This window comes from Benincasa hispida, chromosome 3 (genome assembly GCF_009727055.1).
Source record: "Benincasa hispida cultivar B227 chromosome 3, ASM972705v1, whole genome shotgun sequence".
In the NCBI taxonomy this organism is placed as follows: domain Eukaryota; kingdom Viridiplantae; phylum Streptophyta; class Magnoliopsida; order Cucurbitales; family Cucurbitaceae; genus Benincasa; species Benincasa hispida.
Genome location: NC_052351.1, coordinates 51,071,707 through 51,092,308, shown reverse-complemented (window position 1 = coordinate 51,092,308; position 20,602 = coordinate 51,071,707). Strand labels below are relative to the sequence as shown.

Genomic DNA, 20,602 nt, shown 5'->3' with positions numbered 1-20,602 from the left:
AGTCATAGGATAGTCATTGTTCCAAACATCCCATAAGAGTGAATATTTATGTTGACATTTTTGTTTTTTAAAACTACTTTTTACATCTCGTGATTCGAATGGCGAAGTGTTTTAAAGAGCAATATTTGGGTGCATCATGGGTTACTCGTATCATCGTGTAGTCCACTCCAATCAACATTAAAATCGATAATTAAAAAAATACCACCTGACAAACTGTAGTTGGATAATTGAATGAGCTCCACTTTAAGACAGGTGGATGTAGAAGCACACATAAGTATTGATAAAATGTTAGCACTATAGGAGTATAACACTCCCTTTATTCACAATATAAACTTGTTTTTTCACAAGTATTAATATACTACATATTAATATAAGTGGGTATGACTATATTTTTAAAAGCATATCAATACGATATACGAAATTGAAAATCTCGATATTGACAAAAACATCGAAATCTTAATTTTACGAAAAATGTCGATATACATTTTTGTAAAAACTATAAAAACAAAAAAAAATTTTAAAACAAATTTAAATTAATAAATAAACCTTTTATGATTTTTAGATAAGTCAACACATCTATTTGTTGCTATCATTTTATGTTTGGTGAATTTTTCTATAATATAAGAGGGTCGGATACAATAAATTGAGGGGGTAACGATTTTTTTTTTTTAATTAAATTATTCTATTACGTGGCAGGCGATGATTGGTGGAATAGCGTGTTTCATAAGACAAAAATGTTCTACTCTTTTACAAAGGAAAAAAATAAGATACCTCAGAACAAAAAAAACCCGTTCTCGCTCTTTCTCTTCTTTATTGTTTCCCATTTCCAGCTTCGTTTCAATTTTCACCAGCAGAGTTGCGACCTTCCTCTCTCTCAGTTCATCAATGAAGGGGGTCTCTGATTCTTCTTCTCTGGTTCGTCTCAACATTGGTAAGTCTTCTATCGCCCTCTCGATCTCTTGCATTCGATTGCCTACATTACGTTATTGTTGGCTCCAAGCGAATGAATTAAACCATTGATTTCAACAACTACCGATTGGTTTGCGTAAAAATTTTCGAGGTTTAGGTGCTGATAATGATAATCTTCCTTAGATGTTAAATTTTCAAATGATAGCTGATCTTTGGCACGTTCCTGCTTGGAAAATCAGAAAACAGCATTGTACTATCTTTAATTCTGTTGTATTTATTTATTTAACGTTAATCGAGGAGGATCTTAGGTCATTTCGGATTTTAATTTTTTGTGAATTTTCGTGTTTATTTGCAGGTGGGAAGAAATTCAGAACAACATTAGATACATTGACTCAGCGGGAACCTGATTCGATGCTAGCTGCAATGTTTAGTGGCCGTCATACCTTATGCCAGGATCCCGAGGAGGTGCGTGTTTTCAGAGTTTTGAATCATTTATTTATTTATTTTTCAGGAGTAGAAGTAATTGGTTTCGTTTCAATGAGAAATCAATTGATTTTAGTCTCAGGTTTTATAGGGATATGTTGGGGTTCGACTATTGGAATCTTCTTCTTCATCGACATAATTCACTCCCTCTGTATATGATTTTCTTACCTGGAAATATACTCCATCTCCATTCTGAACATTAATATTTTATTTGATGCAGGGATCTGTCTTTTTGGATAGGGATGGAAAACATTTTCGACACATTCTCAATTGGTTAAGGGATGGTATAGTCCCAACTCTTCCTGACTCTGACATGTTAGAGCTTCTGCGAGAGGCAGAGTACTATCAGTTGCTTGTGAGTCATCGTTCTTTCCTGTAGTTCAACAGTTAATTGATGTCTTAATCATATGATTTATATCGTACTTCCAATGAGTTTTTTTTTGGTTAATATTTATTTTCTAGAGAAGATGGTTAATATTTACTTTCAACGTCAGTTTTTTGGTTGAAGCAGCTAGTTTCTATATTAATTGTTTTTGTTTGTTTTTTTCTTCTATATTAATGAACTAAAGGACATAGTTGTACAGACTATAGAACAGATTCTATTCAAGTAAGGTAATTTTTCTTCTATATTAATGGTTAGAGGGAATTACAATTTTGATTCAGGGACTTATCGATGGAATCGGTGATGTATTAAGTAAAAAGAAGGAAGACGAGGAACCAGAGCTGAAGCGTGTTGATATTATCAAGTGCATACAGTCTGAGAAAGTTAGACTGCGAGGGGTTAACCTTTGTGGCCTTGATCTTTCCAAGCTGGTAATTATCTAGTTTCTTGACTTATGAGAAGATAAATTTTTAGATAAAAGAAACAATCTCATTATTATATACGAATCAACAAAAAAAAAGGCCTATAGAAGGCCAAATGTTACAAAGAAGGTAAGAGGTAGTCTTGACAACGATAAGGTTCTTCATCAAGGAAGACTCTTAAAGGTGTTGAATGAGTTTCATGAGAAAGGCATCATCAATGCCACTAGACTGAAGCCTAATCTGTCTTGTTCTTAAAATGTTGCCCATGGAATTAAGTACTTCAAACCTATAACTTCAGTCACCAACCTATAATATTATTGCTAAGCTTTTGACAGAGAATGCATAAAATGTTCTCAAGCACCATTGTGGAAAATTTGGATGCTTTTGTGGCTTGGGCTACTTCTCATAATTGCTACAAAAGTTGCTGAATGCTATAGGACTCCGGAAGGTTTCACTTTCAAAAGACTTTGAAATGGCCTAAGTTTAGATTATTATTATTATTATTATTTTTATATGATCCTTTGAGAGAAAGGTTTTGATTTTAAGTGGATATCTTGTGTGGGTAACTGTTCTCTCTGTCAACTTTCTATCTTAATTAGCGGTAGACTGATAGGGAAAGAGTGAATTCTATGCCATTGGGGGTTTCAATTTGAGGGAAGAATAAATTCATCTAACCCATCTACAGTTTACAAACAATACAATATTCTTTTGTTCTAGCAGGGAGGACTGTTTCATCTCTTTGAACTAGACCCTTTTTGTTTTTGGGGAGGAGGTAAGATTTTAAGTTTTGTTATTAGTGACACTTTCAGGAATCCTTGCAATGTCATCCCCTAATGTTTGCCTCTTGGACATGAGATTCTACTTGCATCCAGGAAGGTCACTGGTTGCATCAAATCCATTCACTTTCTCTTCCTTTTATGCAATATTCTACTTGCAAAAGAGTTCCCCTATTTTTTTTTTTCTTTTACCACATGTAGGGACCCTCTCATAATTTCCAATTTTAGAAGGGTTTAATCTGATATGAAAGTGGACACACTGCATTGAGGTTATTTTCTCAAACTTGAACTCTAAGGAAAGTAGTAGGGCCCTTTATTCTTTTGGCATTTGCTCATGTAAGTCCTTTATTTACCCACTTAACCTCTCATATGCCTTTGTTTTCCCTCCTTGCTCCTCTAAGAACCCGCATCTCAAACTTGAAGACAGAACTCAATTTTCCTCTCTTTTGGCTTGCTTGCTGCTCTTGGGCAGATCAATGTCATACAATGATCTTTCTCATTTGTGCTCGACTGTTGGTGTGCTTATGTAAGTAGGAAAGTGAGAGAAATAGGAAATTTTTTTGAGGTTTGGACTTTGGACCTTTGGCTAGGTTCAAGGTTTCCCTGCTGAATTTCTATAGTTAAGGATTTTAGTGTTATTTGTCAATCGGAGATATGTCATGTATTTTTTTGTAGCTAGCAAGTTTTTGTATTCTTTGTTCTCTAGCTTGTCCTGGGATGTCATTTTTTTAGTGCCCGTTTGTCTACTTTCATTGTTATCAATTGAAACAGGTTCCTCATATATTATGTATAAAAAAAAGGCAAAGCAGGTAACTTACTAATTTACCATAAACAATAAGTTATATGCTCATTCTAGATATCTATTTTTGTAATTTTTTATTTCTTGGCTATTTATTTTTTATGTACATTTGTTGCTATATCTGCGAATGTATATGCTTGAAGTATCTATTGGTTGCTACCGATGCAAGATTATATATGTCATGCCTAAAGCTATTAAGAAATGTACAGGACCTTTCATATGTAGACTTCAGCTATGCAAGTCTTAAAAATGTGTTCTTCTCACGTGCAGACCTTCATTGTGCTAAATTTCGGGTATGTACTATTGCAGTTCCATCTACCATGGATACTTCTGTCACTATAAACTTATAACTATTAGTTTTTCCTTGAAGAGTGAAAAGTAACTTCTATCAACAACAGTTAGCTGTTTTTCTTTATAAACTTCAATACTCAATAGTAAGGAATAGCTAGTAGTCGGTGAAAAGAAGCTTGTCAATATATATCTTAAGGATGATCCAAAATTTATCATGTTTTTCATAGATTTGTAATAATATCAATGATAATGCATTCTGCATAATGTTTATATCAATAATTGCTTTTTGATTGATTGATCTTCTGAAAGATATTTTAAATTTATAAAAGCCGAGTTCTCACAATATCTACGAAGAAATGCATCTAACTTATATGCCATTTGGTGTTATGTTACGCAGGATGCAGATGCTGAGGGCTCAATATTTCATAATGCAACTTTGCGAGAGTATAAAATCAATATTTGATTCCCCTCATTACATTTTTCTGATTTTCTGAGGATTGCCTTCTTAATCATTGTATTTTTCCTAGAAAGATGTGAATTTACTGGAGCAAACCTTCGTGGGGCCTTATTAGCAGCTGCTAATCTTCAGAGTGCCAATTTACAAGGTATTTCTCCTTTAACACTTGTTTTTCTTTAACAAGTATTTCTCCATCAGATCTTTGCTTGGTTTTACTGGACGACTGAATTCTGCCATCATGTTTGATTAGACTATATCCAAAGTAAAGGCCTTAGGTTAATGAGATATTACTTTCTTGCTTTGGTTTCTTTTTGTAATTTTCTTTTCTTTGATGCTTCTATGAGTTTGATCTTCTTTTCTTTAACCATCTTTCTCTCCGGTTTAGGTTGGATTTCTCATTATCTAGACTTTCTTATCTTCATCGATATACTGTCTTCTGTTTCTCATTAAAGTTGTTTGTATGTGTAAGAGAGAGAATTAATGCAGCTTCTATGTAAATTTGAGATGTTCAGTTTATAGGGAAAGGAAAAATTCTACTTTCTTTATAAACTTAAAATGTTTGATGGGATTTAGTTCATTTTATTCATTTTTTTTGGTAATTTGTATCTTTCTTTCATTACGTTATTTGTCTTTGTCAAAACTTATTTCTAATCAGCTACCAGTAGGTGGTTCACTTTTGTTAAGTTTTAAGCCTCAAAGGAAACCATCAAATTCATTATAATATGGTTTCTCTTCAAAAACTCCAAAACATAAATGATTATCAGCCTTTGTGAAATTATATTCTTTAGTGGGGGCCAGAAAAAAGTAATTATGAATTTTTTTTGGGTTAAAGAGCTATAACTATGGAGCATATTCTTTGTTTCTTTTACCATTTTTACTCTACCCTTAGAAGTCTTTCATGTCATATTGCAGATGCCTGTTTGGTAGATTGCAGCTTCTGTGGAGCAGATTTACGCTCTGCACACCTTCAGGTTTGGTTCATGGCTTTGTTTAGGTTTTTTATACTGTAGATATTATCTTTATAATGATTTGGATTAGGATTATTTCATCAAGAAAATATAAGGCTTCCAAAGTCTGAAAGCTAACTCTTCATTTGATAGTAAATATTAAATTTAAAAGGAAGAGTAATTACAAAAGGAGGGGGATGAGATATCCCCACCCACACCAAAGGTTTACAAAAAAGATAACGAAGAGAAATGAAATGTTTGTTTTGTTAAAAAAAAAAAGAAAAGAAAGAGGAAGAGTAATTACAAGAAGTCTTAGCTGGGAAACCTTGAACATCGAGAACCATGGAGAAACAACTATATTATCTAGAAATCTACGTCTCTGTTTGTTTCTTCAAGAAGTCTATGATTTCTTTAGGCTATATTATTATTATTATTTTTATTTTTAATGAGTAGTTTTGATTGCATTAAATAAAAATACTTTCTTTTCCTCCCAAAGTTTAAAGAACGGTCTCATTCTTGGAATTTCATACTGTTGATAAATGGTAAACATAGGGAAGGAATTATGATTATTATTATAACTTCTAAATTTAACCATAATTTCATTGAGGACGAAAATGAAAAAAATACAGAGGCAGCCAAAAAAGCCAAGCCCACAACGGAATCCTACTAAAGATTGAGACTCCCATCAATCGAAATAAGACCTAAAAGATAATTACATAAAGAATTCGACACTGGTGCCCAAAAAGAATTATTGAACCTAACAAGGGAGCAATTGTCACTAATGTTCCTCTCCACTCCTCTAAAGGTCCTATTGTTCCTCTCCTCCCAAATGGCCACAATAAAGCACACACGCCGACTTTCCGCTAGAATCTCCCTTTCTCTTTCTCATGAAACAACGAATGGAAAAGGAACTTCTCGATCATCTCACTATAATCCCTATATGGGCAATCTGAAAGGCAAGCACCTCAAATAAATAACTTCAAAGAGATCAATCGAAATAACAACTCCAAAGAACATGATCCAAGTCCCCCCCTCTTTTTTCTTTGTATGTTCTAATATACCAATGTATTCTGTCATTTATTTTCAATGAAAGTTCAATTTTTCATTAGAAAAAGAAAAGAAAATTTCTGTAAGTGTCCGTGACCCCACCCAAAGCATACTCAGGAATCTTTACAAGGAGTCTGGAAAAAAAAAAAAAAAAACCCTTTATCCCCTTTCTCTCTGTGGTTGTGGATATCCTTAGCAGATTTGATGTTGGTGGTTGTGGAAAGGGATTTGTTTGAGGGCTTTCATGTAGGTTGGGAAAGGATCCATTGGTCCCACCTCCAACTTTTGGATGACACAATTTTCTTTTGCTTAGGAAGGGTGGAATATTTTGTTAATCTTCAACTCCATTATTTTTTTTGAAATGGATACAAAACTTTTCATTGATATAATGAAAAGAGCAATAGCTCAATTACAATGTGACAAAATACAAAGAGACAAAATATCAAACCAAAGCAAACAAGAACTGGAAACTGGGGATCAGTAGGTGCACCCGGACATCACAACTATGTAGTCACCCCCAAAGCACCCGCATCATTTCCAATACGAGATACAAGAATTCAGAGGATATGAACAAACTAAATCACTTGACTTGATTACATAGAGAATAAAAACGTAGTCTAATTAAGACAAATATCCTGGATAGAGTAATCTTCAAAATGCTTGGATTGTGAGTGGAGGTAGTTAGACTTATAGGTCTAAAGTCTTTAACCTGTGACGAATCAGCCTTCTTAGGAATTAGGCAAATAAAATTTTTCTTGATGCATTCAGCTTTCTATTAGAGTGAAGTTCCTCAAACAATTTCTGAAAGACAGCTCTGAAATTCTGCCAAAATTCAATGAAAATCTCTACTGTAAAACCATCCGGCCCGGGAGCTTTGTTTTTGCCAAGAGATTTAATTGCTAGAAGGATCTCCTCGCTTCGAAAAGGAGCAATTAAAGATGAATTTTGATTGAGCAGCCAACACACGATTCCAAGTAATATCAGAAGGAATGGCTTGAGAAGCTGGAATTTTCAAAGACAAAGATGCAAAATAACATATTATCTGATTCAATCTCTCAGTAGGATTGAATTGTTGTCCCATTGCTTGAAACTAATTCTGTAATCATATTCTTCCTCTTTTTTGCTGAAAGAAATCTATGGAAAAAGTTGGTATTTTCATCACCTAACTTTAACCAATTCAATTTGCTTTTTTGAATTAAGTTCCTCTCCACCAGAAGGTATAAATTCATAAGATCTCCTTTGATGGCCAATCTAATATCCATTTCAATAATTGAAAGGTCTTCTCTCTTGGCTTTTGAATAAAAAAAAGTCAACTCAGATAATAAACCTTTCTCTTTTCTTTTTCTTTCTAGCTCATATTCCGCAAATCAAGATTTAACTTTATCTTTTACCTTGCGCAGCTTAAGGCCTATTGTAAAACCTGCCCAACCTTCTGATTGATCATGATCCAAGACTTTTTGGATGACCTTTGAGCACTCAATAATCCTCATCCAACTATCACAAAAATGAAAAGGGGAAGGACCCCAAGAAACTGCTCTGGCCTCTAAGATCAAGGGAAAATGATCCCAAAAAAGCCTTGCTTTTCTACTAACTCTTGAGTTATCAAATAAATCGTCCCATTCTTTATTGATGAGGAATCTATCTAGTAGAGAATGTGATTTCAGGATACCATCCCTAGACCATGTGAAATTTCCATTGGATAATGGTACTTCAAACAACTTAGCATCTTGAATGAACTTATTAAAAATTTTCATTCCTCTTGTAACTCTTCCAATAGGAAATCTTTCGTGACTCCATCTTGTTATGATGAAGTCTCTTCCAATGCACCAAGCTTCCTCACAATAATCAGAAATTGAAACAAATTCTGGCCAAAGATGTCTTCTTTCCCCTTTAAGAATTCCGAAGGCACAACTTTGCTTTCATCCCACATGGTAAGAATATCTCCAGATTTACCAAAAGCCTCCACATATGTCCAACCGATGTCATTATAGCTCCAAATGGATTTAATAAATTGAACATCAACAAAAGATTGCTTTGTTTCTTGAATCAACACTAAATCAGGATGCTGGTTTTGTAAGAAATGCTTCAACATGGTCCGTTTAGATTTGTCATTAAGACCCCGCGTGTTCCAAAGAAACAATCTTCATGCTTTTGACACCTCCTTAGGAGGTGTTGTTTCCTGCAAATGGAAACCACGACCCGCCACTAAAGAGGAAAATTTGGGAGGGATTTGAGATGGAGAAAGGTATGGAGAACTTACAAGAGATTGTTGTTGCTGAAAAAATAGTGCTCTATATGCTTCCCCCACTTGATCAGTAAAATAATCTTCAATTTTTTCAGGCTCTTCATGATTGGATTCTTCACTACTCATACTAATATCTGATTCATCGTCGGACTCTTGAGAAGTGGGCTTCTTATATTCTTGAGAAAATGTGCCTTGGAGGAAACTTTCGACCCCGGTACCCTGAAATTATGATGAATTATTACGGGAGAGGAATGACGTTTTAGTGTTGATTCAACACATTTGGGATCATGTGGGATGAGTACTCGAACACATTTCTCTTCTAGATCATCTGGATTATGAGAATGATGCACCAAGGAATCTGCTGTATTTGTAAACTTCTGAGAATTATTTTGAGGTGGAGAACATACCAGATCTCTGGTACTCAGAACCTCTTCATTAATGATATGAAGTTCTTGCTCAAACTCAATTTCTTCTACAACTTTGTTTTGAGAAATCAAATTCTGATATGAAGGCAACACAGAGCAGAAATTAGAGGATGACCGTTCAGCTCCTGAAGCAATCTCGAGGCCTTCGTTTTCTATATCAGACGCAACCTTTGAGTTTTCTTTTTGAAGAGTGCAACAGGGAGCTGAGTGGACTTCTTGGCCTGCTAATGAATTTTCAATGAAAGTATTATTACTAACCTCGTTGTCTGGGCTGGAATTTTCTGTCTTCGAGATAATAGCCGGCTGTAAATCAACAGACAAATTTAATTTTTCAACCTTCCTCACGTTATCTGGTGCAATGGCCTTTGGAATACCTTCTGATACATTAATATCCTCCTTCAAAGTGTCTACCGAGAAGCCTTCATCCAACATTGCTTCTTTAATGCGACAGGTGTCCAGGGAATTTGAAAAGTCTTCTGCCCTAAAACAAGTTTTGGCAAATCGCTGATTATTTTGAGAGATCAAAGGATCTAATCTTTCAAAAGTAATAACCACTTTTCCAAGCAATAAGTCTTCAATTTCCAAAGAAGCTGGAATAAAACCACAAATATTCTCCTTGATCTTAATATAGGCCGAAGAACCCTCTAAAAATTTTAGTGTTTTTGATGAGATCTCAACTAAACCACCTAAATGATGCCCAACAGCTTCAAAAACAGAATTCTTCGAAAACGGTAATGGAAGATTCTTAATTGAAATCCAACCTCCATAACATGAAGTAGCTTTTGGGATGGAATGAACTTTTTTTGACCAATGTTCAAGCTTTCGATGCATCCTTCCATATTCGTACCATTTACCTATCGAGAACTCCTCATCAATCTCCATATGAATCTTGATTAATGCCTTATCATCACAGAAGGGATTAATTGAAATGTTTCCCTGGAAAAAATCTTCTATAGTTGTTTTTACTTCAGGCCATGAGTAGTACTCCATTAATCTTGATTTAAGGTAGATTTAAATTCAACATTTCTTTTTCTTTTCTAATCCAAACTGGAAAGGTGGGAATTTGATCTTTCTTGCAATCTTCAACTCTTCCATTTGCTAGTGTTTCCTCTCCGGAAATGGCAACTTTTGCATATGAACTTCTAAAATAATGATCAACCGAATTAGGAGTATCAACTTCATGCACAGGACTCTGATGGGCAAGATGGCAACTAACCTTCAAACTTGAACTAATCATTTCAGCAAAAGAAAGCCATCCTTGATTATGCACACCTGTAGGAATATGAATATTGCACCTACCTCCTGAGGAAAGCCAAAACGCGATTTCTGAAAACCAAACAGCCTTGGATCTAAACTTTGCTAATCTTGCAACTCCCTGATCCAGCATAGCCTTTTTGGAGAAGAATACCTGAGGTTTTTCATTAGAAAGCTTATGCAGCTCCATTTCTAACCATAACATCGTTTGCATGCTGAAGGAACTTTCTGATTTTTTGAGAAGTTTTCCACTAAAAAACCAAAATCCTCTCGCCAAATGCAAAAAAAGTGGTCATTAATATTGCAACTTTTAACTTCCATCTTGAGTTAATCCAAAACAAGAAGAGGATATATGTTGAAAGTGGCCGGAAAAAGGGAAGAAAATGCTGAAAGGGCTTTGGAATTACTGGTCGGAGGAGAAAACAGAGGAGAGAGGAGAGAGCATACTTGCCTTCTCAAGAAAAGCATTACATAAATCTTCTAAACCCTTATTCTTCAACTCCATGAAGATCATTTCTAGGCTTAAGGTTAATAGGGATAAAAGTTCCATGCATGGGATTGAGCGTGAGTTTTAGTCGAGAGATGGGCTTTCTTAGTGGGTTGTGGGATTGGCTCCCTCCCTTCAATTACATAGGTCTTCCTTTGGGTAATAGCCTAATCTTGTTTACTTTTGGAACCCGGTGACCAAAAGGGTCAAAAGCACCTTACCTCAGGAATAAAAGCTTTCTTTACCTTTCTAATGAGGCCTTTCTTTACCTATCGTGTGAGTCTATAATTGTAGGATAAAAAATGCTCTTAGAGATCTTTCTTTATAAATCCTTGCTAGCCAATTTCTGCCTTCATTCAGGAGTTAGGGATATTCGAATGACAAATATTAAATATTCATTGGATATGGTAATTAAAGCAGATTGAATTGTAAACTAGATTCACGTCATAGGGGTTAATGCTTGTACCATTATTACAAAATTTCAGGGCGCTGATCTAACTAATGCGAACTTGGAGGGAGCTAATCTCGAAGGAGCTAATTTGAAGGTAAATTTTATTTCTAGCACTTCATTTCTTCGGCTTTGAAAAAAGAAAATTTCCTGACCTCGACTATTTGTAGGGTGCAAAACTTCCTAATGCCAATTTGAAGAGTGCAAACCTTCAACGAGCTTATTTGCGATATGTGAATCTCAAAAACACTGTAAGTAGAGTTGGTTGAATTTTAAAATCATATAGACCTTGTTCATGCTCATTCTCTTTTAGTTCCTTCAGAAACTATACATGCTTTATTATTCCATCCATTAGTACTCTGAACTAAAAAAATCCTCTCCGTATTTCAAACTTTGATGTGGTATCTACTTAATTTTATAGCAGTTGGAAGGTGCAAGACTTGATGGGGCGAATTTACTGGGAGCAATCAGATGAACAAGTATTAAAGGTGTGCATGATTCAAGGAATATTTATATGATTTTTAAGTATTTAGTATGTATATATATAGTGTCACTCTCTTTCCCCGCCCTATTAAATTATGCAAGCCAAATCTAAGCAGATTCTTATTATAAATCATTAAAATCATTTGGTTGATCAGTAAACACATTATTTACTTGATTTACAGATCATTTCGCTGTTTTCTCCCTCCAAATCATTGCACATACACTCACATATTTGTACACTGTTGTATTGTATTTAGGTCATTTGTTGTTGTTTGTTGTTCCAAGTTTAGTTGTTACACTTCGTTGCTTCTTCATGACTAGTCTACCCATTTCATGCTAGTTCCACATTGATGGTTAGTATTTTGCGATGCTTATCGAAGGATTGAGTTATTGAAGTATTTTTGTTCCTCATGAAATTGGATAGCTCTATTTTGTGTTTCTTCTGTTTCTTTTAGTGCTTATCAGGAAATTGAGGGGGTTAGGATGAAAAAATTATTGAATGATCGAGACAATGTGGGCTGTCCTTTTTTGACCGTTCGATACACGGTTGAACTACAATTTAAGTTTGACGAACGGTGTAAAATGGCTAGTCACATTGTTCCAAATCTTCTAATGGTTTTTTACATCCTATTAAGTTAGGTGTATGTCTTTTTGAATTCTAGGTGGGTTGTTGGCCCCATGTGTATTGATGATTTCAAGGAAAATTTTCTTACATTTTTTGGGTTGATCATAATTGAGAGAGAATAAAATAAATTTGGCCTAGATTAGCATTGATCATTTTGCCAATTTGCTTTTAACAAATTTAGTTTAGTCTAAATATATAGTTTAGATCTTTAAATTTTATGTTCTTTTGTAATTTAATTTGTAAGGTTCTGAAATTACATTTCAGTCCTTCAAATTTTAACAAAGTCCTCATGGTTAAAAATTAAGTTTTGGCTTCTCGTTAAACTTTTATGTTTGTACTTGTACCTATCTAATAGGTTCTTAGATTTTAAAAGTACCTAATAGGTCCTTACAACTTTCAATTTCGAGTCTAATAAGTCTTTTAAGTTTTAAAAATGTAAAGCATGTTATTGAACGTTCAATCTTGTGTTTGATAGTTCTTGTATTGATAAGTTGTTGTCTTGTTCAATACTTAACAAATCTATTAGACATAAAATTGACTTTTGTGTCTAATATGACATTAAACATCAATTTTGTGTTTAATCGTGCCTTGGTCAATTTGTTGTTAGTGTTAAGCTTTATCCATGCGTGTTTACTAAGTAGAGGGAATCGGGAATGAGAATAGGCCATGGTTCCTTTTGAAGTTGTTTACTTGGAGTGTTTGTAATCGAAATTAAATTGTTGTTTACTTACATCCGGAATTAGAATGGAAATAAATAATTACTAGGATTCCTTCTTATATTTCTAATCAATTAAAATACATTAACTAAATAATATGCTACACGAATTAAAAGGCCCTTTTTTAATTTGATTAGCTTGTTAAAATTTTTATTTTTACATATCGATTCAATTCAAATTTTCATACTTGAAATTATTATGTTTCCTAATTTTAAATTTCAATTTGGTCATAGACTTTTGTTTTTCAAAATATGTCATCTCGATATAAATACTTTTGAAAGAAAAATAAATCATTGAGCTTTTCCATTACATAGATTCGGAAGTTACAAATTTAATTTCATAACTTTATTTTATTTATTTATTTATATTTAGGGTAGATTGAGCAAGACAAACTATAAGAATAATAATTAGAAAAAAAAAAAAAAAAAAAAACTAAAAGAATGAGCTAGAACAAGAACAAGAGCGAGACCTAATTTTGATTGAAATAACCTATTCATAGAGTTTGAGTAGAGGAGTACAAAAATTTGATAGAATGAGTTAGATCTGGAATGAGAACAAGAGCAAAAAGTCTCATTCATATCTCACAGCAAAAGGAATTTCATAAAATCAAAAGAGATATTTGATTTGGTTTTCTCTGTTGTATTTCTCCGTGATCATATCTTTGACGAAACACTTGGTGAAGGTGATCAGTTATGTTAATTGATGCACTACCATAAAATGTATCATGGTTGGTCCACAATTTCCATATGTTAACTTGTCACCAACCTAAAATCTACCTAAATTGGTGCCTTCAATGGAATAAAGAATGAGAATGAAATTGATCAGGATTTTAGACGAAATCAACAATTAGGATCGGATTCCTAAATTTTAGGTGATCTCACATTTTATTCTCATTTCTAATTTAATAAACACTATCAATGAGAATAAATTGGATCTCATATATTTTTTTTTTAAATTCTCATTCCTATTATTAAACACAACAAAAAAATGCATTTTTATTTGAAAATGTAAACTCATGGATATGTTCTACTAATATTAATAGCATTTTTAATTCTTAAGTTTTGAAATTGATGTTTGTTTGTTCCCATTTTTTTAATTATAGTTTTCGTCCTAGAAAAATTATTAGATTTTTAACCAAATTCTTAAAACAAAACTCTTTTTTACTTCTCTTCAATTTATCTCTCTAACTTTTCTTTATAAAAGAAGTAACTCTTATTTCTCTATGCCTCTCTTCAATTTGTTCTCCGTAACATTTCTCTATACTTCTTTTTCAAAATCAAATATAAAAAAATGATATAAATATATATATATAGTTTAAAACATAAAATTAAATCCAAAAAATAGAAAATAAAAGAAGAATGACTATCCAACAAATCAATTCTCTCTGTTTTTCTTTGATAAATTGCAAAAGATCACGATGAAGTATGACGGTGATAGTAATTACATCTTTGAACTTTCAATTGTAAAAATTAAACCCTTAAGCTTTTAAAAGTGTAAAAATTGCACCCCTAACCTTTCAAGTATACAAATTAAACTCTCAAAACTATGAAGAACGTAAAAATTAAGCCCTCAAGCTCTTATAGAGGTAAAAATTAAATCCATTTTGCTCAATAATTTATTCTCACTCTATTTTCTCCCTACCTTCTACTTCATATTTCTTTGGTGGTTTCCATTCTCTTTCAAGGCTTCAATCATTCACTTCTTTGAATGCCCTTGATTATTATCATAGTATTAAATTTCCATCGATATTTTCACATTTCTATAAATTTGATATCCACACAAGGTGAGAATCGATATTTATATTATATCGTAAAAAATTCATGAAACATAAAGAATAAAACAAATTGCTATTGCTGTAAATATAGCATAAATAAAAGATATGTTAACTGGTTTAAAATTCATAAAAGATTTATTTATTAATTTAACTTTCCATCAACATCGATATTTTATCGATGTTTTCATAAAATTAAAATCTTGGTATTTCCATCGACATTTTAAACCTTGCTTGTCGATGGTAAAGTTTGATTTTTAAGCGCCTTTGTTGTTATTTCCTTTCATTTTTATTATTTTTTAAAATACTACATAATAAGAAAGAGAATGAAAGGTCAAGAAGATGCAAATTTAAGATTCAAAACCTTCCACAAATCATTTGGATTATAAAATAGCCAAAACATGATGATGTGTGTACAAACGTTCCTCTTCTCTATAAGATCAAAAAGAGAACTTCGAAAACTCTCAGTCCACAATTCACATAAGGATTCCCTCAACATTGTTAAGTGCTTTCTTGACAAGCTTAAACTTCTCCGCATTAACTTTACTAGTTTTGATCATGTACTCTTTAATGAAGAACAACATACCACTTCGAAGAGGTTCGAGCTCAGGGTTGACAGCAACTCGAGTAAACACGTTCCATATCAGCTTGTCAGAACGTTCAAAAATCGCATCAAACAACATACGGAAATGCATGATCCTCTTTGGAGTAAGTAACCTGACATCACTCAAATCTACGGACTTCAAAACTGCAAGTGAGAGAGTAAAAGAGGCGATCATCTCAGCAATGAACTTGGCAAGATTCATCGACCTGATAAGCTGCATTGTATCCAGTTCTTTGAATTGATCCCACAGGCAATACTATGATGATGAAGTGTGACATAGTCAGAAGGTGCAAAGTTTCATCAACCAAACTGAGTATAGACCAAAGGAAAGAAGATTAAAGAAAATAACTTACCTGTAATGTAAACTTGTGGTTCTTTTCATGCTCACACAATTTGGAAGCTAGAACAGTGTAGTATTTGTTAAACACTTTCTCTTGTAAACAGCAGTCCACAAGAACCCTCATGATTTCCCTGTCCTGTAGACAATATGGAATGATGTGTTAGCAGAATAAAAAAGCATGATTTGGAGGGGATAAGGAAAAGTTCCAAAATTTCACCAACCTGCTTTCCAGATAAATCCAATCTTAGTAGCTTCTCAAATGCATCAACATAGTCCTCTCCACTCATTATAATACAGAATATTGCCTTCCTGGCGTCTGTATTCATTCTTTGTGCAGCTGCAAGCTGAAGCATTTTTTGAGCTTCAAGTACCTCTTTATCGATAGTGTTGGCAAACTCTTTAACGTTATCTGATGTTGTTGTCACATCCCCGGATAACCACCACTGCCCCTTCTTGTCAGGATCAAGCAGCTTATTCCATTTAATCCCTCTAATTATCATATCGTCTACTCCTAACTGAAAAGAAATCATTAAAGGAAAAGGATAAGAAAAAGAAAGGTCACATTGCAAATCACACTATTTCTTTAACGATAACATCACTCAACAAAACAAGGCTAGGTAGTTCAAGCATCAAATCTCGCTTTTCGTTTAAATATATATACATATACTACCTAACTTCCTACGGCAAATACGTGTAATTGCTAGGTTTAAGGTTTCTTAGGACTTGTCAACAACTCACAACGAGTTAGCCTAGTAGCATTAGAACATGCAAAAAAATAAGGGACATTTTTTGGAGGATATAGGAAAAATCATCCCGACTACTTGAGAGTAATATTAAAATATAACAAGTTTCTTGACAAACAAATGTTGCATGCGTTAAAAAAGACTCTGAAATTGAGAGTTTCTCATTGTCCGTTGCATTAAACCAACAAAAAACTATCCAACTTGACCTTACATGTGGTCATGTCTGCCTCTGAAGTAAAATGTTGACTCTGTAAAGAGCAATCATTTAGCAAGTTAAGCTCTATGCGCTACAAAATACCGTAACCTACAAACATGCAATGCAAGCCAATGAAATGGGATAAGCTTAGACCTTCTGTAGCCATTTCTTTATCCGTGTATGGTGGGCCGGATCATCCTTGGATCTTTTCTTGTTATTCTTGATGTCACATATGGTCTCAAGCATGAACTCCATCTGCATGCATCCACATTATAATATTAGAAAATAAAAAATTATTTTAGAAAAAAAACCTCGAGTAAATATTATTCAAAAAGACTCACTCTCTTTCCATTGATATTTTGTGGACCATCTCCAGAAGCTGCCTTTAGCTCATTAACCTTACTTTGAACACTGATGATAAAATTCTTCATTGCAGTGGGATCATCAGCCCTTATTTTCATTCCACAACCTATCAAATTAGAGATGATTTAAATTATATATCAATTTCCCATGACCAACAATTTATAGTGTTCCAGCAACAGATTAAGAACAACATTTTTGTTAGAAAATGAAAGAATTTGAGAAGCTAAGGATATTCAATCCATAAATTAACATCCATCGATATCATCAAATTTAAGGTTTGAAAGTGAACAGCCACCAAAATCAATAACCTTTGCCATCGATGAAATTTATGAACTACAAAATATTCATCACAAGTGGTTAAACCTTTTTTTTTTTTTTGGAAAAAGAAACATCACAAGTGGTTAAATTTGAGAGCAACTTTTAACACAATGCACAGCCCCTGAGTCTATCAATGTTCAGGAAATCTCTAGGAACGATCAGAAAAAGGGGTAATAAATTAAAAATATATTTAGCATCCTGACATTTTAACAAGTATGACAAAATCCCAATTTGAAGAGAAACACTAGTGGTTCTGGTAGATTAACAAGGAGATGACGCTATATCTAAATATTTCAAACTTGAAATCAGCTTACATTGTAAGACTGTCAGGATGGTGGATACATCAATTTCTGTCAACCGCTTGCTCAGTATAATTAGAAAATCATAGATTAGATCACTGAAACATATAAAAAGATACAATGCTTATTAGAAAGATGTGCAGGTATCTAATATAGAAATATAATGAAGTAATTCTACAAAATGTACTACAATTATCTTATATCTAAAAAACAAACAGAAAGAAAAGCAACTTTCATGAAATAATATATGTGTGTGTATATGTACCTACCTTGCGCAAACTCCAAATACACATAAATAGGAAAGCAATAGGGTAAGGTTCCGCAAAGAAAGATTATCTTCTTTGAGGTATTCAGCCTGAAAAAAAAAAGTATGTATCATTTTCTTAATAATTCTCAAGTGTTTTTTTTTTTTAGAAAGATAATAATTCTCAAGTTTTAGTAGAGGTCTTTACAGTCATGCAAAACCAAACAATTAAATGATGTATTTAGCAGGCAAGCTCACCTCAAATGTTTTAGCAAGAGAAGCCAGAAGCCTTGCACTAAAGTCAGTACCGATCAAACAACCCATGCCTGCAACAAAAGAGGCAAAGACAGCAGCATACCTTGAACAAGTAACAAACAATGAAAAGGGTCAACATTCTATCATTATACTAAGTTTCAAATTTGACCAATTCAGCTAAAAAACTCCTAAATATGTGTCAACTAATGTTCTTAACTATAGTAAATTTTCATCTAGCGTCCATTATAGGGGAGAGTTATAGAGAAGTGATGAATGAGACATCAAATATCAAACTTACTGGAAATTTTATCAAAGTAAAATCTAACTACATACCATAAAAAAGAAAAGCATTCAACATATATAAACAACAATAGATAGAAGTGCCGAATAAAGATATAAAACAACACTTAACTGTTCATTGCCTCGAGGACCACGGGAACAAGATGCCAGAACCTCATCACTAATAATTTGAGAAGCAATGCTGCGAGAAATAGACTGCAAATTGATGCAACAAAAAATATATTCACTAATGAGGTTAAACCGAATTGAGATTGGATACCGTTGATCACAAGTTACAAAGGAACTTCTATTTAGAAATGAAAAGTCAGCAATCCGAATCAAGATTTATCCGCTAGCAGCCAACCGCTCTACCACTGAGCTACTGAGGAACAACGGTAATCGAAGAACGTCTTGAAATTCAGGCGATTGCAGAGTAAGGCTGTAACAGACATGTAAGAAACATAGAAAACAAGATAGCAAGAAGAAAACGTCATACATGAAAAACCGTAGACATTTCCCCTGTAACTGATTCCACATTTGATTCAGAGAGCCTATTTAGAAGACCTGAAGAAAAAAATAATACAATGCAAATTACATTCAAATTAACAAGCAAATCAAGAGAAAAAAAAACTAGACCCATAATCATACAACCTCCACACCTCGAACGCGCCTTCGGAGTTGAGTATGATCTTCAGGTTCATTTCTTTTCTGCAATCTCAAGTAAGGAGCAACATATTTTTGGGCCTTGACAGGAACTTTATCCACTGCAGCCTCTGCACAATGTGATTCCACAGGCATGGATTCATCACCAGCAGTTTCATCTGTCACTACATCTTGAAGTTTTTCAGACATCTTCTTCTTCTTACGTTTCTTATTTTTCTTTGAAATTTTTTCCTCCTCAACAACAGCCTCACTCGCTTCAAAATCAACAACAGTTAACTCACTCTCCCTATCTACGGTTTGATCTGATGATTTCCTTTTCTTCCCTTTTTTACCTAATGGCTTATTCTTAGTTGCCTCAACAGCAAACTCCTCGGAAAATTGCAATTCTTCTTCCCCAGGAAAATCAACTATCGAAGGGATTCCTTCAAATAACACGTTGATACCATCATCTTCTCCCCTTAACTTCCCAGCCTTGACCTTCAGTTTCTTTGCTAGTTTCCGTTCCAATTCCAAGTCCTCCTCAGCAGATAGCCCAGGGTTTCGCATGCCCGTCTCCATATCCAGAAACTCTTCGAACTTCGTTTTCCCCTTGTGCTTGGTCCGAGATCGGAGCTTCGCATCCTCCTTCCCCATCTCCTCCTTCTTTCTCTTTACATTACGGTGAAGACCCAGTTCAGTTTTCGATTTGGGGTATTTGAAAAAAACAAATAAAACCGATTCTGAGCTGAACTTTAGTTTGAAAGACAAAGATAGGGGTTGAGTAGAGTACCTGAAAGTGGAAGAAGATACGGAGGAGTGCGGCGTCAAAAGGAAGCTATAGGGCGAAGAAATAAGCGGAGATAGCGGCGGCGGTGCGGCACTGAGCTCAAGGCAGGGGAGTCACGACGGTGCTGAAGAGGGTGGAAGGAGTTGGGAATGGGGGTTTTGCGAAGTAGGATGTAGAGAAAAATTCGGCGCAATTCACAAAAATGACCTCTTTGAAGTTTTGTTGTTGAAATTTAGATCTTTTAAAAATATTGTTTTTTAACCTATAGTTTTGCAAATAATATAAAATTACTACTAATGCTCTTCAACATTTCAAAAGTCACGAATCCTCTTCCTAAATCCACCCATTTTTAATGTTAATTTTTTCCTTAAAATATCATTTTTTATGTTTTTCGAACAATTTGGCGCTTAAAAGTTATTTTTTCTATAAAAATCAGACCATTTTTTCTGGAAATTGGTCTCTACTCAGTGGGGTTTCATACGAGGCTGACCGGGTGGGGTTAATGGGGCCCGATCGGGGTGGAAACTGGGAAAATTATATACTATTTTTTGGCCCGATCTTCAAC

General features: G+C 34.0%; 2 protein-coding genes across 4 annotated transcripts; one reads left to right on the top strand and one right to left on the bottom strand.

Annotated features, from left to right (window-relative positions):
- The first annotated feature begins 748 nt into the window (after window positions 1-748).
- LOC120073860 (FH protein interacting protein FIP2) lies at window positions 749-12,041 on the top strand. Of its 3 annotated transcripts, none has more exons than XM_039026747.1 (11): window positions 749-931; window positions 1,265-1,374; window positions 1,613-1,747; window positions 2,056-2,205; window positions 3,981-4,064; window positions 4,460-4,506; window positions 4,594-4,667; window positions 5,432-5,490; window positions 11,410-11,469; window positions 11,543-11,623; window positions 11,797-12,041. In XM_039026747.1, exons 1-11 carry the CDS (start codon window positions 886-888, stop codon window positions 11,845-11,847), a joined length of 897 nt encoding a protein of 298 aa, XP_038882675.1. In that variant the 5' UTR covers window positions 749-885; the 3' UTR covers window positions 11,848-12,041. The 3 variants fall into 3 exon arrangements, with proteins under 3 accessions (XP_038882675.1, XP_038882676.1, XP_038882674.1); XM_039026746.1 differs by having other exon boundaries at window positions 750-931; window positions 11,794-12,041; XM_039026748.1 differs by lacking the exons at window positions 11,410-11,469; window positions 11,543-11,623; window positions 11,797-12,041 and adding an exon at window positions 8,854-11,386.
- Window positions 12,042-15,344: 3,303 nt separating this feature from the next.
- LOC120074005 (nucleolar MIF4G domain-containing protein 1) lies at window positions 15,345-20,250 on the bottom strand. The gene is made up of 12 exons (XM_039026966.1): window positions 20,041-20,250; window positions 19,268-19,919; window positions 19,105-19,172; window positions 18,742-18,824; window positions 18,333-18,432; window positions 18,100-18,185; window positions 17,846-17,928; window positions 17,192-17,319; window positions 17,004-17,105; window positions 16,133-16,426; window positions 15,925-16,047; window positions 15,345-15,827 (listed from the first exon to the last, which is right to left on the bottom strand). The coding sequence occupies exons 2-12, from the start codon at window positions 19,902-19,904 to the stop codon at window positions 15,444-15,446; spliced, it is 2,088 nt and encodes a 695-aa protein (XP_038882894.1). The 5' UTR covers window positions 19,905-19,919; window positions 20,041-20,250; the 3' UTR covers window positions 15,345-15,443.
- Window positions 20,251-20,602: the final 352 nt, after the last annotated feature.

What these genes read in the sequence shown, in the direction of transcription:
- LOC120074005 (XM_039026966.1), bottom strand. Translation starts at nt 19,904, where the DNA reads ATGGGGAAGGAGGATGCGAAGCTCCGATCTCGGACCAAGCACAAGGGG. An exon ending in AAAATATCAATGGAAAGAGA is followed by an intron (nt 17,106 to 17,191) that starts GTGAGTCTTTTT and finishes GGATGCATGCAG; the next exon opens with ATGGAGTTCATGCTTGAGAC. An exon ending in TGGATTTATCTGGAAAGCAG is followed by an intron (nt 16,048 to 16,132) that starts GTTGGTGAAATT and finishes TATTGTCTACAG; the next exon opens with GACAGGGAAATCATGAGGGT.
- LOC120073860 (XM_039026746.1), top strand. Translation starts at nt 886, where the DNA reads ATGAAGGGGGTCTCTGATTCTTCTTCTCTGGTTCGTCTCAACATTG. An exon ending in TCTGGTTCGTCTCAACATTG is followed by an intron (nt 932 to 1,264) that starts GTAAGTCTTCTA and finishes GTTTATTTGCAG; the next exon opens with GTGGGAAGAAATTCAGAACA. An exon ending in ATGTGAATCTCAAAAACACT is followed by an intron (nt 11,624 to 11,793) that starts GTAAGTAGAGTT and finishes TTAATTTTATAG; the next exon opens with CAGTTGGAAGGTGCAAGACT.